Source organism: Lissotriton vulgaris, chromosome 1_1 (assembly GCF_964263255.1).
Source record: "Lissotriton vulgaris chromosome 1_1, aLisVul1.2, whole genome shotgun sequence".
NCBI lineage: Eukaryota > Metazoa > Chordata > Amphibia > Caudata > Salamandridae > Lissotriton > Lissotriton vulgaris.
Window position 1 is genome coordinate 1,026,827,665 of NC_141685.1, and position 19,477 is coordinate 1,026,847,141.

Genomic DNA, 19,477 nt, shown 5'->3' on the forward strand with positions numbered 1-19,477 from the left:
TTGTTTAAATCAGTTTTTTGAACATTCAATCTCTAGCTCATTGTCTGACTTAAATGAAAATGTGTATTCCGTGCAAAGGTCCCCTGCCAACATATTGTCACTAAATTGTTCAAATAGACCCGTCTTGATCTCCTCAGTTGCTCATATGTGGAGATCCCACAGTCCACCATCTTACCTTCAATTATAAACACATACCACTAAGATACCTTCTTACCAGCCACAAGATCCGCATACACAAATATGACAAAATGGCTCCCTCAACTTGTCTCTTAAGTTATGACCTTCAGGATCTCAGTACATATATGAAGTTTATCCAAGCTACCTCTAAAGCACTCGTCACTCTGCAAACAAGTCTTTCTCCTCACCAATTACCACACATCCGAAAATATAACTCACCTGTAACAAGGATCAATACATTCACTCCACATACACTAAATCCATCAGAAGTCACACAGTCAGCCATCTTTCTTTCAAATCTTATAATATCCGGAAAAGAGAAAGGTTAATACCCCAGGGACCAGCATTCTTGGTCTTCACCTTCAGACTGTGCAATCTCATACCACCGACCAAGATTACCTGCTACTTCTTAAAGTAGCCCATTAAACGTGCTCTTTTAATGAGCTGTGCCATCGCTGCTTGTGAAATACCTCAACCACCAATTAAAACACCTACACCCCCTACCACCCTACCCCCCTACTCACTTAACAGACCTGTGACCGTCAGTATTTAACTTGTAATAATGCTTACCCTTACCTCGGCTCAACTGTACAAAACTCAGCTTGTGCAGCTTTACTATAGCCTTATAGCCCGCCGTAGCAGGCTATACCGGCTATTAAAGGCCCGCAGAATCGTTAAAGGCCCGAGCCGAAGGCGAGGGACTTTAATTGCCGTTATAGCCCTGCTACAAAGGGCTATAAGGCTATTCGAACATTCTGCCACTAGAGGGCAGCTTTACTAACAGAGTCCTCTTCAAACTTCCAAAATAAAATTCATTTCAAGACAGCTTGTTGAATAAAGATTATATACACACACATTACTTTTTTAGCAATTGTGGCTCGACCACTCTAGCGGCGTGATGCAGATAACACAGTTATTTGCAGAAGCCGGTCAGTCCATTGAGGGGATCTTACCAGCTGCGAAGGCAGGATCAGTCCAACTCATTGAGAGTGTCCACTCCCGCCGGTTAGCCCCTCTGGTTGAAAAACCGATTACATTTGGTATTACTAGCTACTGGTTCTACACACCCTACCTGGGCTCGTTATGGAGAATTAAGTAGGCTGGGCTGCTTTCTGATAACCGCTCCCTCTTCACAGGGTTATTTTTCTCCTAGAAAGAAACAAAATAAATATTTAATAGGGAGAGCTGCATGTCAGACGATGGCACGAGTAGGGCTTGTATGAAACCTGCAATTTTCAAATCAGCACTTCTAGTGGTAGTCCTTTTTGCAGAGATCAGTGCTCTGTATTACAGAACCCAGCTCAGTAATGAAGGCATCATAGTATGGGCAGCTGGAACGAATGCCTAAATCCTCACATCCAGGGTTTTGCTATGGTGCACTTATATCTGTATTCAAGTCTGGCCTTCTAATGAGGGCTCCTTCTTTTCCAGATCTTTAAGCAGCACCTCTTGCCAAGGAACACTATTCCTGGAATCCATGATCCTGCCCAATAGCTTGTCCAGCACACCAGCATTTCCCCACCCACAGACATTTATTGCTCTACAGCTGCACTGTGTGATATATATATGTCCAACCACAGAGCAGACTCACTTGTGTCACAGTAATCTCTTGATGCACTCACTGACTTGATTGATTGTGACAGAGAACTCCATGCCCATCTTCAAATAAGTCCTTAGGTACAGCCTCTTCTGTGATTCCCTGTCAAAGTCAAGAGGAGGCACTTCTGCTCAGAGTTTAGGCTTAGAGCTTGGGACCCTAGCTATGGGTGTAATACCACTTCTAAAACCAGCACGCCAGAAGAGGGGAGTATTTGCGGAGCATCCGCATGCCAGACACCACGGCAATCCCAGATTGCAGAATTCCGCCACTGTCCAGTAATCAGTTGTGGAACACCAGAGCCCATAGTTTGAGGGCATCCCCGACAAAAATGGCTCCCCCCTGTGGCGGAGGAAAGGAAGGGAGCTGTGCTATTGCACCTTCAAGGACAAAACAAACATTGGCAAAGCCAACAGATCTTGCCAGTGATTTTGATGAACCTGTCCAGTATCAGCAAAAAAGCGATGAAGTGTACACATGCATGCGTCATAAATGTATGAGTTAGAACAGCCCAGCATGACGAAGTATATGCGTGGGCATATCCCTGACACAGCAACCATTTTTTTTTTTTACTGTTTCAAGATGTCCTGCAGCAATCATGGAGGTAAATAAAAAAAAGATATAGTTTAATGGCGAGCCAAAGCACATTTTAGAAAAGGAGCTACCCAATACCATATTGCGGTTGCTGGGCCCTCTGAATTTTTGAGGAGCAGATGTGGGTGAAATTACAGCTGGGTGTGGAACGGTGAGTGTTGGTGGGGAAGAGAAATGAAGGCGTAACAGAAGAGCTTAGGGCACTGACCGGGCTTAAAGCAGCCGGATGTGAGCAGAGGAAGGATACAGGTCATCCAATAAATTGCATGGTAAAGAAGCCTTGCTCCAGGAAAGGGACAAGCACCAAGAAAAGGAAGGGAAGCCATTTAATTAAAGGTACGCAAATTGATGATAAGCAATGGACTGGCCCAAAGTCTACTGTTATTACTGATTTTGAGCACAATAGGTATTCGACAGCAGACAGCTAAAAATGTGTGCAAATGAGACCCTAACAGCCAAAAAACACTTTTTTTTCCCTCGACCTAGCAAACCTTCAGATACCTTCTAGAACCGAACAATACTATCATGGCCACATAACATAGTTTGGGGAAATGAGGACGGGATTTCATCATCATGGGGCAGGACCATTACAGGAAGGGAGGTCAGGAACCAACTCCTGACAGGAAAGTAAAGAAAATAAAGTCTGAAAACCCATGTTAGCTAATGGAGTCAAGGGCTGACATTTGAAGGGAGGTCACGCATTAAGATTGGCACTAAAGGAGGAGCTACAAGAGCGTCCAAAATGGCCGCTTGAGTCCCGGGCTCCTGATACCCCGCCGCCCCGGGTGTATCCTGAACTTCATCCTGTGATCGGACCTTAAAAATCGGTCGTGGAAGGGAAGCGGTGCCGGGCGCTGCAACCCGCGTCCCGATCGACCCCTGAGAGCCGGAGAAAAAGATCGTAGAAAAATGTGGCCTACAGGCCCAGAAGCCGGGGCCTCAGGTGGGAAGCAGACCACGACCAAAGTGAATCAACACCGGGGCCGAAACGGAAGTCCCTGGCTCGGCCCTGTGAAAACCCCGACCGCGCTCCCAGCGCTTACTGGACTCCGCCGACCCCCCCCTCGCAATGCTTCACGAACGAGCTCACAGGCGGTGATACGCGCGCCGTGGGGGCGTATGAATCGGCACGGCCCGCATCGGAAGCCAAGATGGTATGGCAGCTAGACTGCGGGCTCCATAAAGCACGCTGCATTGGGCTATGAAGTTGGGATGAGAGCAGGAAGCCCAAGACTGTAAGTTGGAGATCCTGTGGCAATCTAGAGAGTCCCAACATGATGTATGTGGACCAGATGTGGTAGCTGCGGCGCAGAGGACGGAGGGCATAGAACGTCTATGGTCGGTGCTGGAGGTGTGGCGGATATCCCACTTCGGGGACCATGGGCACTCAATGAATTGCCGTCATGACGAGAGGGCACCCTGCTGATTGGCCATCACGTTGGATACTGCAGGTCGATGCGGTGTACTGGGTGACTGGTGCGGCTTGGTTGATCAACCCCCCGTGATGTGATGGCTGCGATCGACGGGGTGAAAACCTCCCTCTGCAAGAAGATGGAATCCCTAGATCATAAGCTTCACGCGGTCACAATAGAGGTTAATTTAATCAGAGCGGACCTCACAAAGACCAGTGAAAAGGTAAAATCACTAGACATCAAAGCATCCAGTCTTACTGAGGATGTGGCTCAGTTACAACAGGAAGTTCGCGATCTCAAAACCTCAAGTGAAGTCGCGAGTCGCATGTTGGATGAATATGAAGGGAGGGCCCGTAGAAACAACGTGCGTATTATTGGAGTGCCTGAAAAGGCTGAGGGACAGGCCGCTGACCTTTTTGTTGAAGACATCATTCTCAATCATTTGAAACCCAGAGGCCTGGGAAATTTCTTTAAAGTTGAAAGAGCGCACAGGATACTGGGAGGGAGACCACGACCAGGGGCACCGCCCAGACCGATGATTGCGAGGGTGCTTAATTTCAGGGACAGAGACGCTATCCTGCAGGCCTCCAGTACTGGGGGCCCTCTGCAGTATGAGAACTTCACCCTAAGTTTTTTTCCGGACTTTACGCAGGTGGTACAGAAACAACGGCAAACCTTCATGGGTGTCAAAAGGAAACTTCGAGATAAAGGGCTGAAGTATGCCATGATGTACCCCGCCAAGTTGAGAGTTGAACATGCGGGCAGGGCGATATTCTTTGACAATCCCGAAATTGCTTCGGACTGGTTGGAGACCATTTCCTCTCAGAATGACCAGCGGCGAAGGAGTGGAGATGAAGAAGACGGCGCGCAAGAGCAAGAATAAACTAACATTATTGCAGGTGGTGTTGGACTAAGTTGGGGGTGGAATCTGACTGAAAAGAATTTGCAGACAAGTCAGATGTAGAAATTGTTTGAACAGGTTGAATAAACATATGGGATCTGGCGGGGAAATCGGGGGTCGCACTCCTCCTCAGAGTTACTTTTCGATAGTTTAGTAGTTAGAGTATGGGGCGACAGGAACACTGCGAGTTGGGGGCGGATGAACACCGTGAGCAGGGGTGCAGGGAGGGGGGTGGTGAACGGGGTTTGTTTGGGGCTGGTATTTTTTGTTATTTTTTTTCTATTGTTTGTTATAGGCATTGCATTTCAAGGCTTCGTACAGAATAATAGCATGTTCAAGGTGCAGGAGTTGGAGGGGAGACTGACCCATTTCATGTTTTATGATGGGGGCTTAAGGTGTTAAGTTGGAATGTAAATGGGTTGGGGGACAAAATTACAAAATTAAACGTAGTGTGGTTCTTCAGTTTCTTAAACATCACGCCCCTGATGTAGTCCTGCTTCAGGAGACGCATTTAGTGGGGAACTCATGCAAGGCGATACACAGAATGGGGTACCGATTGGTGGTGCATGCGGGGTTCACTTCAGGGTCCAGAGGGGTGGGGGTTCTGATTAGAAAGACGCTCCCGATGGTGATTGACTCAGTAATTGAGGTTTATAGGGGCAGATATATAGGTGTGTTGGGTCGTTGGGAGGGACACACCCTCTCCTTGTTGTCAGTCTACGTCCCCCCAGGTATGCAGGCAACCACTTTCGTAGATTTGGGGAAATTCCTTATGGACCTCCCGAGGGGTCTTTTGATCTTGGGAGGTGACTTTAATGCCGTGGTCCCCGGCACTATGGATAGGCATCCACCTAGAGATACAGGGCGGGCACAAAGATGGCTTCCTGAGTTTATGGATGCATTGGGTTTGTTTGATGGTTGGAGATTGCTTCATCCGGACCAACGACAGTACACCTTCCACTCTGGTGCCCATGGTAGTCTTTCACGCATTGATCACTGTTTAGTGCCAGCGGCCCAAGCATATTCCATCACAGAGGCTACACACCTGGCTAGGGGCATATCGGATCATTGGCCACTCTGGTTCAGATTCGATATAACTTCGGGATCGGGCGGTAAGATAGCCCCCATTAATCCCTCATACATGCGCAATCCTAAAATCCGTAAGGACCTGCTGAAGACATTAGAACATTATTTTCAGGAGAATGAGGGATCGGTGTCATCTCCGCTTTCGCTTTGGGAGGCTTTTAAGGCAGTCATAAGGGGCCAGGAGTTATCACTGATCGCAGGAGCAAAGAAGGATCGGAACGAAGAAATTGTAAAAGTAGAATCTGAGATAACTCATATTGAGGCTGAATTGGAGCAAGAGGTGACCCGTGCTAAACTGCATGTCCTTAGTCTCAAGCAGCTTGAGTACAGAGCGTTAGTCACTGATAGCGCCAGAGCACTAAGTAGAGAGCAGCAGGGCCGGTTACATGATGTCGGCAATAAGGCCGGGAAGCTTATCGCCTTGTTAGATAAGAAAGACAGAGCAGATAGTGTTGTCCCGGAACCTCAGACGGCTGAGGGAGCGCGAATAACAGACCCCCAGGGTATAGTGGATAGTTTTGCGGAATATTTTCTAATAGTGTACACCTCGGTCGCGGGGCGGCCTGAGGAGGATTCTCACTTGTTATTGCGAGATATCCAACTCCCATGCCTGACTAAGGAAGACTGTGATTTTATGGACAGTGCCCTCACTGCGGACGAAGTGGCCCTGGCAGTGCGCTCTTTGAACTCTGGTAAGGCACTAGGCCCTAACGGACTCCCGATCGAGTTGTATAAGCTTAGGCCGGATAAGATTGACCCCTACCTTAGGGGTATGTTTGAGGCAGCACGAGAACAGGGAGTATTACCGTATGATCAGAGAGTGGCGTCTATCGTAGTTATCCATAAGGAAGGGAAATCAAAAACCAACTGTGCCTCGTATAGGCCTATCTCATTACTAAATGCGGAGCCTAAGATTCTTGACAAACTATTGTCTAACAGGCTTGTTAAGGTGATTAGCGGACTGATACATGCTGATCAATCGGGCTTTATTCCCCATAGAAATACGGCTTCAAATCTTCGCAGGTTAATGTTAATGTTAAAATGGGACTTTTATAGCGCAACGGCTACTCCAAAGGAGTTACACGGAGTATTGGCCAGAGCTCATACCCTGAAGGAACAGGCTATAATAGCGTCGCTCGAGGCAACAATGGCCCTTGACATGGTAGAATGGCCGTATTTGTGGGCAGTCTTGGCTAAGTTTGGATTTGGACCGGAGTTTATTAGTTGGGTGCGCCTGTTGTATACTGAACCTCTTGCGCAGGTGGTAGTTAATAACCGAGTTTCTGCAACATTTTGTCTTGGGCAAGGCACCCGACAGGGATGTCCGCTCTCTCCCCTTCTATTTTTACTGGCACTTGAGCCTTTGGCGGCCTGGATCTGCTGGGAGCCCTCAATTCGGGGTATTCAATGGTCCCCTCAGTTAGAGGACCGGATCTCTTTATACGCGGATGACATTCTGCTCTCTTTGACCTCACCCAGAAAGTCCCTAATTGTTGTCTGTGATGTTTTGGCCTCCTACGGTAGGAACTCGGGGCTTACTATAAATTGGGGGAAATCCTATTTGTTTGTTCTGAGTGGTGATACCCCGATTCCCCCGCGAAATTGTCCAATTCAGATCGCTACTGATAGGTTTAAGTATCTGGGGATCTTTATTTCAATGGACCCCACAGTCCGATACGAGAGAAACCTCCTTCCTCCTTTGATTAGATTAAGAAGCGACGCAAACAGCTGGAGGAAGCTACCTCTCTCCCTGTTGGGACAGGCGGCCCTCTTTAAGATGATGTCCTTGCCTTGTTTTCTCTACGCCCTCCAGAATACATTAGATATAGTTCCGGCCAGTTATTTCCGAGAGGTGGAGGGGGTGCAGCGTAGTCTGTTATGAGAGGGTAGACCTCGTATTGCCTTGGCTAAATTGACGTTACCGTGGTACGACGGTGGTATCGCCCTCCCTGACATCAGGAGATACTATTGGGCTTCTCAATTGGCAGCCATAAACCAGGGTACGTATGGGCCTGGTTCGGACCCCGGATATGCGATGGATAGGCGGCTGCTCCCTGGTGGAAATTATAATAGAGCTTTATATGCCAAGTCGGCAGGGAAAAGTTTGACGGGCCTAACGAGGGTAGCGGTGCGGATATGGCACAACGCCAGTAGCTCTTTGGGATTGAGAGGCCGACTTACGCTGGCCACTCCACTGTTTGGATCAGACAGACTGGGCAGGCTTTGGAACACGAAGGGTTTCGATAAGTGGGACTTGATAGGGATTGCTACTATTAGCGATATTTGGGTCAAGGGCAGGATTAAGACGTTTGCTGAATTACAAACCGAATTAGAGTTGAATGGAGCGGAGTATTTCCGCTATGCGCAAGTTCAACATGCGCTAAAATCGGCGGTACCGGTGGAAGAAGAGATACCCGAGGCCTCGCCATTGGAGGATAGAATATTGGATGGGCACTTGCGGGATAGAACTATTTCCCTGATTTATAGGAAATTGATCAAACACAGAGCAGACCTCCTTGTAGAGTTGAGGGATAAATGGACGAGGGACGGTATTGAACTAGATGATGAAGACTGGCAATCTGCCGTGTCCTCCCCGAGGGAGGTTGCGATTCCAGCGCGATTGAGGCTAGTTCGGTTGAAAATATTACATATGGTTTATGTCACATGTCCACATTTGGGCCGGATGGGACTATCTGAAGAAGGTTTGTACAGGCGAGGATGTGGTCGGGTGGGCACGTTCCTGCATATCCTCTGGGAGTGTCATTATATGGTGGAGTATTGAAGTGCGATACATGATGTTATGCGAGAGGTGCTGAGGGTGACAGTGCTACCAGAGGCGAGGAGATGTCTCCTTAATATCTGGGAACCTATGTGAGAAGTTGGCCTGATATGTGATGTCCACTATTCTAGTGGGCACCCTGTATTAGTCCAAACAACCCTTATGGTGATGGTTGTAAAGTCAACCTTCTAGACCAGCTATCCTAGAGGTAGCATGGACAAAGCAGTCTTAGGCTAAAACTTCAGAGGGCATGTAAAGCCAGCTGTTTTACCATATGTAACCCCTTGAATACCAAATGAAAGGACACCACACAGGATATATATAAAATATATATGTATTTATTTCTAAACAACCCCTCTGAGCTCTTTATGAGATCAGAGGCACAAGCACATAACAAGATACTCAATTATCATACAATAAGTTGCACAATATACAGTAGAGCCCTAGGGGCATTTCAAACCATATATTAAAATAGTGGTATGAGAACCACGTCACGAACAAAGGAAAGGCCTAGGGAATCTCTGGGGCTACACTGTACTACCAAAGGATAGGAGGTAGGAGGCCCATGGGAGGCGTGTGCAGTGTTTTTACACACATGCAAGTTACCATAGAGTTAGAATGGGAACGAAAGAATTGGAAACTAGTTCTTTTAGGTTACTTCCGGATGGACTAGGAGAAAGCTACTTGAAAGTTAGACACTAGGATAGTTAATACCCACAGGAGCACTGGAGTACTCGCGTTACCTCACCCACAGAAAGCGGGTGCAGAGGTGTCGAAGTGTGTCGGGTTTCGTCGCTGAATCCTATGGAGCCTTGAAGAAAGATGCTGCAGGCGACCAGGAGAGAAGTGTCCGGTTGGATCCAAGGGCGGATCGAGGATGAAAAGTACCTGAAAGCAGAGGGGACAGAGTCTGGGTCACTAGCCAGTGACCAGGAAGGAACCAGGCGATGTCGCGAAGCAATCAGGTGATGTTGTGAAGCTTGTCTCTGCAGCCACGTGGACCAGGAGGCTGTCGGCGGTGTCTGCTTCCGGATTGGAGTCAACAAGCCTTGGCTGAGACAACCCACGCAGGAATCGAAGATGGCTTCTTAATCAGACCAGCAAGGTCTGATGGGCTGCTCTTTTTCAGGGGAGCAAGGGCCAGTCTGGAGCAACCAGACCAGCGGTGTAGATTAGAGTTTGTCATCACAGAGGCCACTAGCCAACGGGCAAGGGACCGGACAGACGCGTCGAGCAGGAAAATGCAAAAGGGCCCCACGCAGCACTCGTGGAGTGATGATCCTTGGTGCAGATGATGGTCAGGGCTGGGGCTTCTCAATCCCCAATGCACAACTTCGAGGGTGCCTCAGAAGTTACACGGAAAGCAATTCGCTGGCTTTCCAAGATGGCCGGTCCCACGTCTCACGTCGCCTCCACGGGTCTCAGCTTTGCTGTGGCTGTGGATCGGGCTGAAGGAAGTCTGGAAGTCCGGGTCTTGTCAGGCTCTGTGTTCGGGCTCCGGCGGGAGCGAAGACAAAGCAAACCGTTGATCGCTTGATGGTGCCTGCTTGTGCAGGGTGGTCACTCCTTGACCACAAGGGAGATTCTTCAGTCTTCTATCTTCAAGTAGAACGTCGAAGGTCCAGAGTTCCGTTTCAATTTTCAGTCAGGATTAATCTAAAGTCTTGGGACTCAGCTCCTACCTATATACCAAATTTAGGGGCTGGATTACCTGCTAGATCCCTCCTATGGGTGGGACCAGGGAAGATTGGTTACACCCCTTTCCCTTTGTCCAGTTTCGCGCCAGAGCTGGGGCTGAAGTGCCCCAGCACCGGTTTGAACTGGACTATGCATGGGACACCTTGTGTGCCCCAGGCAGTGTCTCGTTTCATTCAGCCCTCCCTGCCCCAATACACTATAGCCTGTCTGGGGTGGTGCTAGCACCTCCAAAGACAGGAAACCTATTGTCCAAGCCTCCCTCGCTGGAAGGACTCCCAGCAGCAGGAGGTCAGACTTGTGTCTGTGGCAGCAGCATCCATTTTGTGATGCTGAGGCTCTGGTTAACTTTAACCGGGATTAGTAGGAACAACATGTCTTCTCCCTCTAGAAGGGTGAAATGCTACCCCCGTCGCCAGAACTGGCGAGAGGGTAGTATTCCAAAGCGTATGACACCTTACACGAGATGTTTTGATAAAGCCAAACCAGAGTTAACATTTAACCGCGAGGTTCATAATGCACTTAAGAGTATATGGTATGGCTATATCCTAGAACAGCTATAAGGACATGGTTCGGAAAGCTGCAGACAGGCTCAGCTCATGCTAGAGCCTCATCTCATAAAAGCAAACACTCTGCCTCCAGGATTGTTAAGTCCTGCCATAGGAGTGACTTATAGGTGTATATGTATCTAGATATAAGGTTAGATATAGGAATACTATATCTAAGCAAGGGGTGATTACACGACCTTGCCCCAGCTGAGTGATCAGCCAGTTGTTTCAGTTTGGATGGCCAGCCAGGGGTGGCAAAAGATATGCTGCAGCCCCTGGTAGGCCTTGGATGCACCTATGCCCTGGTTACCTATAGTACACTGTACAGGGGCTCATAAGGTGACCCAATATCCAATTGGAGATGTACTTAAAGTACATGGAGTCCATTTTACAGAGAGAGCAGATAGCCTGGGGCCCGTATTAGCAGCATCCCAGGCCAACTAAGTTGAAAACCAGCTAAACACTAGGCAAACAAATCTGGGGTAACCATAGTCAGGTATCCACCTTCGTACACAACCCCCCCTCCCCACCCCCAAACGAAAGGAGATAAAGCTACCCTTGACCAGGTAAGCTTATATTGCCTAAGTGGCCATATATGGAAGTACCTGCACTAGCATGGTTACCCCCTGTCTCATGGTCCACTAAGCAATCCTTACCATAAGGGTATCATAGGGTCTCCACCATAGGGAATCTCTACCTGTGGTGTGTTTAGGCAAAGTAAAAGGCTGGTGTTGAGATGGAGTACTGAAGTGAGGCTCCTCTAATTTAGGGCTCAGCTTCCTCCAATCATCTCCCTCCATGTGTGCCTTTCTTTCCTTGACTGAGTTGCACTGTGCTCTCAGGGTCAACCTCTGGCTGCCTACAGCTGGAGGCTGGGTCCCTTTTGTTGGCTTACTGGAGAGACAGGTCAGGTTTGGGGCCCTTAGGTCCCAGGTTTGGCTGTGCCCAACAGAATACATCTGGGGGAGGTTCCTAACTAAGTGTAAGGGAGATCCCTCAGGAGTTTTTGAAATGTTCACCTTGCTAGGGCTGCTAGCTTTGGTGCCCCATATCTGCTGATGGGGTGGTTTTGTGGACAGGGGGCCCTTTGGGGTCCACCACTGGCCTCCCTACCTCTGCAGCCCTGGGCTGACTGAGGCAGGGTAGAGAGGGGCAGGTTACCTGCTCCAGACTGGGTCCCACCTTGGAAGGGTCCACTGACATCAGGGGTTCTGCCAGGCTAGGCCGGACTACCTCTGGGGCAGTTCCTTCTCAAGGGGTAGGGTCAGTTCCCTGAGGAGGCTGACTCACCTAATGTCTGGTGGGAGGGAGACTTTTCTTCCTCCCCAATGCTCTCTGTCTGAGTGAAGTGATCCATAGTTTCAGGCTTCACAACACTAAAATCTGTTTGAGTTTGGGCTGTGACCATCACAGCCCCACCAACCTTTTCAGGAAGGATCTCTGTTTGGGTATGGGCTGTGACCATCACAGCCCTGCCAACCTTTTCAGGGAAGTCTGCCTGAGCTTGGGCTGTGACCATCACAGCCCTTCCAACCTCTTTAGGAAGGAATTCTGCTTGAGCTGGGACTGTGGCTATCACAGCCCCACTAACCTTTTCTGGAAGGCCTACCATTTTGGAATGGGTTTCTTGTTCTACCCCAGCCCAGGCTGAGATCTCTAGATCATTCCCCAGTAAACAATCTACAGGCAAGTTTGTAGACACTGCCACTCTCTTGGGGCCAGTGACATCTCCCCAGCTGAGATCAACTACTGCCATGGGATAATCTTTCTGCACTCCATCAATGTTGATCACCTGATAGGTGAACCCAGGTAAAAGTTGTCCTGAGGGGACTAGACTGTCAGTCACCATAGTGATGCTAGCCTCTGTGTCTATGTAGGCTTCAACTTTCTGGCCATTGATGTGGGGCTCCTGCCTGTACTTGCCCAAAGTGTTGGGACAAGCAGTGAAGATGGCAAACCCCATGCCATTTTCACAGACAAGAGTAGCTACATTACGGGACCTGGTTAGGGCAGAGTCCACACGAGTTCCCAATGTAAACCCAGTCAAATTCTTGGGGGCACTCCCACCGCCTGGGGGATTACTACTAATAGTAACAGGAGGTCTGGGAGTATTACTTGGGGGAATGTTTTCCTTATTGTTGGCCCTTGGGCAACTGCTGTCAGTCTTCCAGTGGCCAGGCTATTTACAGACATGGCAATAAGGTTTCTTAGGGTTAGAGGAAGTGTTTTGGGACCCACCCCCACCATTGGAGTTTTGGGGCCCTGTGGAGCACTTGTCTTTAGATTTATCCCCACCTTTCTCTTGAGGCTTGGTAGAATCTTTCTTCTGGTCACTACCCTGATTTTTAGGCCTTGGTTCTGACCAATTTGTCTGCCCTCTTACCCAATTCTTGTGGAGAGGTCAGATCGGAGTCCACCAGGTGCTGGTGTAGAAGCTGGTTTTGAAAATTACTAAGGATCTGCTCCCTCATAATCAAATTATACAATCTTGTATAGTCATGTACTTTGCTGTCCGATAACCAGCCCTCCAGAGCCTTAGTAGCACAATCTACAAAATCAGTCCAGTCCGGAGTCTGTGTCTTCTGGGTATCCCTGAACAACAACCTATATTGCTCAGTGGTTAAGCCAAGCCCATCAATTAGCGCACTCTTCAGGGCTGAGTAGTTTTTAGCATCCTCATTACTAACTGTGAGGAGCTTATCTCTACCTTTTTTTGAAAAGGAGAGCCACAAGATTGCTGCCCACTGACTTTGGGGTACCTGCTGTACTTTGCAGGCCCTCTCCAAAGCAGTTACCCATTTGTGGATGTCATCCCCATCTTTGTAGGGGGGCACAATCTTACTTAGGTTTCTACTATCATAGGCCCTATCTTTTTCCTTAGGGATATTGCTGCCACCAGTGGGTTCTGACCCACTCAACTTCTTTTCTCTAGCGAAAGCAAGTTTTTCTTTAGCTAGGGCAAGTTCCTCTCTCTCTATTCTGAGATTGACCTCCCTGATCTTAGTCTGGTTTTCTCTTCTCTGAGGGGAAGTCATTCCCCTCTGAGAACCCCTTGAAGCATTGGAGTGAAGAGATTTACCTGAGTGAGATCTGTTCCTCCTATACCTCTGATTAAGCCCACTTGAAGGCCTGAATGGGGCTATCCCATTCTCAGCCCCAAATTGGCTTAAGTTAGCCTGGCTAAGTCTTCTGACTGGTACCTGGCTGTCTACCTCTTCCTCAGAATCTTCCTTAACCTCATCCTCATCATCTTCTAGGACAGGAGGGTCATCTTCTGTGGAGGGTATGCCTTCACCTGTTTTCCCCGTAGGATCTGCACTAGAGGCCTTAAGAACTTCAGATTCCTCTAGGAGTTCTATCAGTTGCTGAAGGGTAGGGTTAGAACCCTGTTTTAACTTCCTTGTGGTACACAAGTGTCTCAGTTCTCTGAAGCTGAGTATATCAAATTTGGAGGGTCACTCACCACAGGTAGAGATCCATTTGGTTCTCCTGTGCCAGACTAAGTGTTTTCCTACTAAACCTCCCTAGGAGGTGTAGTCAGGGTGTGCTAGGCCCTTTGGTCTACAGCAACTAAGTTCAGTAGAACGTAAGTATTATAAGTCTTGTTATATGTACCTATAGGTACCTAATGTGATCTTTCAAATGATATTGCAAAGATTACAATTGGTAAAACAACAGCAAGCTCTTATCCCAACCGCTGCACACCAATCTGAAAAGTTGGCCTGATATGTGAAGTCCACTATTCTAGTGGGCACCCTGTATCAGTCCAAACAACCCTTATGGTGATGGTTGTAAAGTCAACCTTCTAGACCAGCTATCCTAGAGGTAGCATGGACAAAGCAGTCTTAGGCTAAAACTTCAGAGGGCATGTAAAGCCAGCTGTTTTACCATATGTAACCCCTTGAATACCAAATGAAAAGACACCACACAGGATATATATAAAATATATATGTATTTATTTCTAAACAACCCCTCTGAGCTCTTTAGGAGATCAGAGGCACAAGCACATAACAAGATACTCAATTATCATACAATAAGTTGCACAATATACAGTTGAGCCCTAGGGGCACTTCAAACCATATATTAAAATAGTGGTATAAGAACCACGTCACAAACAAAGGAAAGGCCTAGGGCATCGCTAGGGCTACACTGTACTACCAAAGGATAGGAAGTAGGAGGCCCACGGGAGGCGTGTGCATGTCTTTACACACACGTAAGTTACCATAGAGTTAGAATGGGAACGAAATAATTGGAAACTAGTTCTTTTAGGTCACTTCCGGATGGACTAGGAGAAAGCTACTTGAAAATTAGACACTAGGATAGTTAATACCCACAGGAGCACCGGAGTACTCTAGTTACCTCACCCACAGGAAGCGGGTGCATAGGTGTCAAAGTGTGTCGGGTTTCGTCGCTGAATCCTATGGAGCCTGGAAGAAAGATGCTGCAGGCGACCAGGAGAGAAGTGTCTGGTTGGATCCAAGGGCGGATCGAGGATGAAGAGTACCTGAAAGCAGAGGGGACAGAGTCTGGGTCACTAGCCAGTGACCAGGAAGGAACCAGGCGATGTCGCGAAGCAATCAGGTGATGTCGTGAAGCTTGTCTCTGCAGCCACGTGGACCATGAGGCGTCGACGACTACCAGGAGTCAGGCACGGACTGTCCCACGAAGGCTCGCGGTGTCGGCTTCCGGATTGGAGTCAACAAGCCTTGGCTAAGGCAACCCACACAGGAATCGAAGATGGCTTCTTAATCAGACCAGCAAGGTCTGATGGGCTGCTCCTTTTCAGGGGGAGCAAGGGCCAGTCTGGAGCAACCAGACCAGCGGTGTAGATTCGAGTTTGTCGTCACAGAGGCCACTAGCCAACGGGCAAGTGACCGGACAGACGCCTCGAGCAGGAAAATGCAAAAGGGCCCCACGCAGCACTTGTGGAGTGTGGAGGGATGATCTTTGGTGCAGATGATGCTCGGGGCTGGGGCTTCCCAATCCCCAATGCACAACTTCGAGGGTGCCTTAGAAGTTGCACGGAAAGCAATTCGCTGGCTTTCCAAGATGGCCGGTCCCACGTCTCACGTCGCCTCCAAAGGTCTCAGCTTTGCTGTGGCTGTGGATCGGGCTGAAGGAAGTCTGGAAGTCCGGGTCTTGTCAGGCTCTGTGTTCGGGCACCGGCGGGAGCGACGACAAAGCAAACCGTTGATCGCTTGATGGTGCCTGCTTGTGCAGGGTGGTCACTCCTTGACCACAAGGGAGATTCTTCTGTCTTCTATCTTCAAGTAGAACGTTGAAGGTCCAGAGTTTCGTTTCAAGTTTCAGTCAGGATTAATCTAAAGTCTTGGGACTCAGCTCCTACCTATATACCAAATTTAGGGGCTGGATTACCTGCTAGGTCCCTCCTATGGGTGGGACCAGGGAAGGGGGTGGTTACACCCCTTTCCCTTTGTCCAGTTTTGCGCCAGAGCTGGGGCTGGAGTGCCCCAGCACCGGTTTGAACTGGACTATGCATGGGACACCTTGTGTGCCCCAGGCAGTGTCTCGTTTCATTCAGCCCTCCCTGCCCCAATACACTATAGCCTGTCTGGGGTGGTGCTAGCACCTCCCAAGACAGGAAACCTATTGTCCAAGCCTCCCTCGCTGGAAGCACTCCCAGCAGCAGGAGGTCAGACTTGTGTCTGTGGCAGCAGCATCCATTTTGTGAAGCTGAGGCCTGGTTAACTTTCACCGGGATTAGTAGGAACAACATGTCTTCTCTCTCTAGAAGGGTGGAATGCTACCCCCGTCGCCAGAACTGGCAAGGGGGTAGTATTCCAAAGCGTATGACACCTTACACGACATGTTTTGATAAAGCCAAACCAGAGTTAGGATTTAACCGCGAGGTTCATAATGCACTTAAGAGTATATGGTATGGCTATATCCTAGAACAGCTATAAGGACATGGTTCCGAAAGCTGCAGACAGGCTCAGCTCATGCTAGAGCCTCATCTCACATAAAACCAAGCACTCTGCCTCCAGGATTGTTAAGCCCTGCCATAGGAGTGACTTATAGGTGTATGTGTCTAGATATAAGGTTAGATATAGGAATCCTATATCTAAGCAAGGGGTGATTACACAACCTTGCCCCGGCTGAGTGATCAGCCAGTTGTGTTAGTTTGGATGGCCAGCCAGGGGTGGCAAAAGATATGCTGCAGCCCCTGGTAGGCCTTGGATGCACCTATGCCCTGGGTACCTATAGTACACTGTAAAGGGGCTCGTAAGGTGACCCAATATCCAATAGGAGATGTACCTACAGTACATGGAGTCCATTTTACAGAGAGAGCAGATAGCCTGTGGCCTTAATTAGCAGGATCCCAGGCCAACTAAGTCAAAAACCAGCTAAACACTAGGCAAAAAATCTGGGGTAACCATAGTCTGGTATTCACCTTCCTACAACCTACAGATCTAAACACAGCACAGACCAGGTGGGCCACTCTAGGGGCAATGATAGCGAAACGAAATATAGCACAACAGTGGGGATCCAAGAGACCGCCCACACTTGAGGAATGGAAAGAGAGAATGGACTGGTGTATGTTCCGGGAGAAGACTGTCTACCTGGCAAGAGGCCGACTTCGTAAATGGGTAACTGTTTGGGGGTTGTGGAATCGATAGGGGGAGAGATTTGCGTACCACCAGTTAACACTATTTTGGATATACCTGCATCCCCGTGACCCTTGCATGTAATAGTATTTCGCCCCCCCCCCCCTTTCCCATCCCCCCAATTATTATTGATATGATTTAATGCTATATGGGAATGTTTAACCTCTGTACTATGCACTCATTTTGATGCCTTGTTTTAATAAAAAGAAATATAAAAAAATAAATAAAAAAAAGACTGGCACTAAAGCGTTCACTCCTGTGAGTTCAAAGGAGCTAGGCAAACAAGGGGAGAACTAGAGCAGTTTACATCACCCCATGACGAGGAAAGGAGGGTGAAGAAAATAATGGCTTCAAGCAAGCCAGGAAAGGGTGGGGGAAGTGTTCCAAGTGACAAACTAGGGTGTGGTAAACCAGCAAACACTTAAAGAGTATTTGCAACTAGGGCTGTGTGTTCTAAAAGAGTGAGAATTTGTAAAGTTCACTCTACTGCCAATTATGAGCTGGGTGATTTGGTATCTCTATGGGAGATAACAGGAGACAACACCCTGTGCAATTCAAGGTTAACAAGCTGCAGATTTCAACCCGGTATCCCGACATTTGGTGCTGGAATGGATCTGGAATATGGATAAACCATGCAAGAAATGGCCTGTAATTCCGGGACCCGCATGTTATTTCTCTGAAACCTTGTACCTGCACAATGCAGAGGCAAGAATACAAGCATGAAACAAATCATGGGCCCGGTATCCTGTGCAATTTGCAATTGGGCCCCGTGTAGGCTAAATACATGTTCATTGCATTGACCACAATAAGAGATTTCAGAATGTTCTTTGCATCAGACGCTTGCAGGGGTGGAAGCTTGAGCACCAACCTGTTAACAGCAATTTCTCTGTAATCTAAGCTTGGTTCCCGGGCCAATGCAAAAGAATTATGGTTTTGTGTATCAATGAATAACATATTTCAAATAACCAACGAAGGTAAAAGGAGACATGCGAGGATTGTTTCTTAGTCTCCATTGGTTATTTCAAATTATAGAATTCATTGATCCGACAGAACCATAATTGTTTTGTATTGGAATTAGCCCAGGCTCTGAGGATCACAGGGTGACCTCATTGATTATCGCTTGGTTCCCAGGACAGACAGACTCTTGGGGTGGACCAGTGCCAACATGGTGAGCAGATGGTTAGATAATGAAAGTCCGTGACAGCATGAAGGAGAACCCAAGAGCTCAACAACATTGATATATTCATCAATAGCTAGCATACAGCATGTAATGGTTGTCTGCTACAGTTTTTCCAGGGGATATGCCTCAACTTGCACAAAACAGGAACACATGCAATTGCTTTAGGACAAAAGTGTTGCAATTTTTTCTTATCAGTGAGGATACTATCTTCTTGTTTCAAAATGTCTGCATTTGACCCAAAGTGTTCCCAAACTCCTAATGTGAACAATCTCAAGCCAAGCAACATCACTCATTGAAAGATAGGACATGGCAACCTCCGCAAGCTGCTCTTCCCACACCAGGACCGCTCAAGCACAATCCATGCATGGTCTACAGCTATGACCTTGCCTCTGCAGAAGACAGCTCTCCTGTAGGGTAAGGCTTCTAGTTACATGTGCTCTAGTTTAGGTCCAGAACAAATCGCTACCTGAAGTTCTAGGTGAAGCACACCTTTTCACACTACTTCACTTTTTGGGATTCACAAAGGTCTTTGTCTAATGTGTAGTTCTACCAGGTAAAAGCGACCAACCTACCACCCACCCCACATGTAGTTGGTTTCCTTTTAAAGGATTTCAGATCAGCAGACAAAGTAGTCACTGATGAAGTACATAAAAGCAATTTTGTTAATATCGATCCATACATGTTGTCCATACTTGAAGAAGTGCTTTGTCTTAAAATACTATCAGTGAAGAAATGTGAAAACTGTTCCAAAGTAACTCGCTCGCATGTCTGTCGTTTTCCCCACATAACTCAGCTCACGTCTTGTTCACCAGCCTATGTGCCCCCTTCAACCATCGGCTCACAATACACCATCTGTTCACCAAGCAGTCAGCCCTCTCCACC

The 19,477-nt window shown here is 48.1% G+C and overlaps 1 protein-coding gene across 6 annotated transcripts in view; it reads right to left on the reverse strand.

Annotated features, from left to right (window-relative positions):
- Positions 1–19,477, reverse strand: part of TRMT1 (tRNA methyltransferase 1) — a 107,798-nt gene that overhangs the window by 11,922 nt on the left and 76,399 nt on the right. For all 6 annotated transcript variants that reach the window (XM_086961838.1, XM_086961830.1, XM_086961844.1 and 3 more), the window contains exon 14: positions 1,250–1,326. In XM_086961838.1, the coding sequence (XP_086817964.1) occupies positions 1,250–1,326 (77 nt within the window). The remainder of the gene's footprint in view (positions 1–1,249; positions 1,327–19,477) is intronic.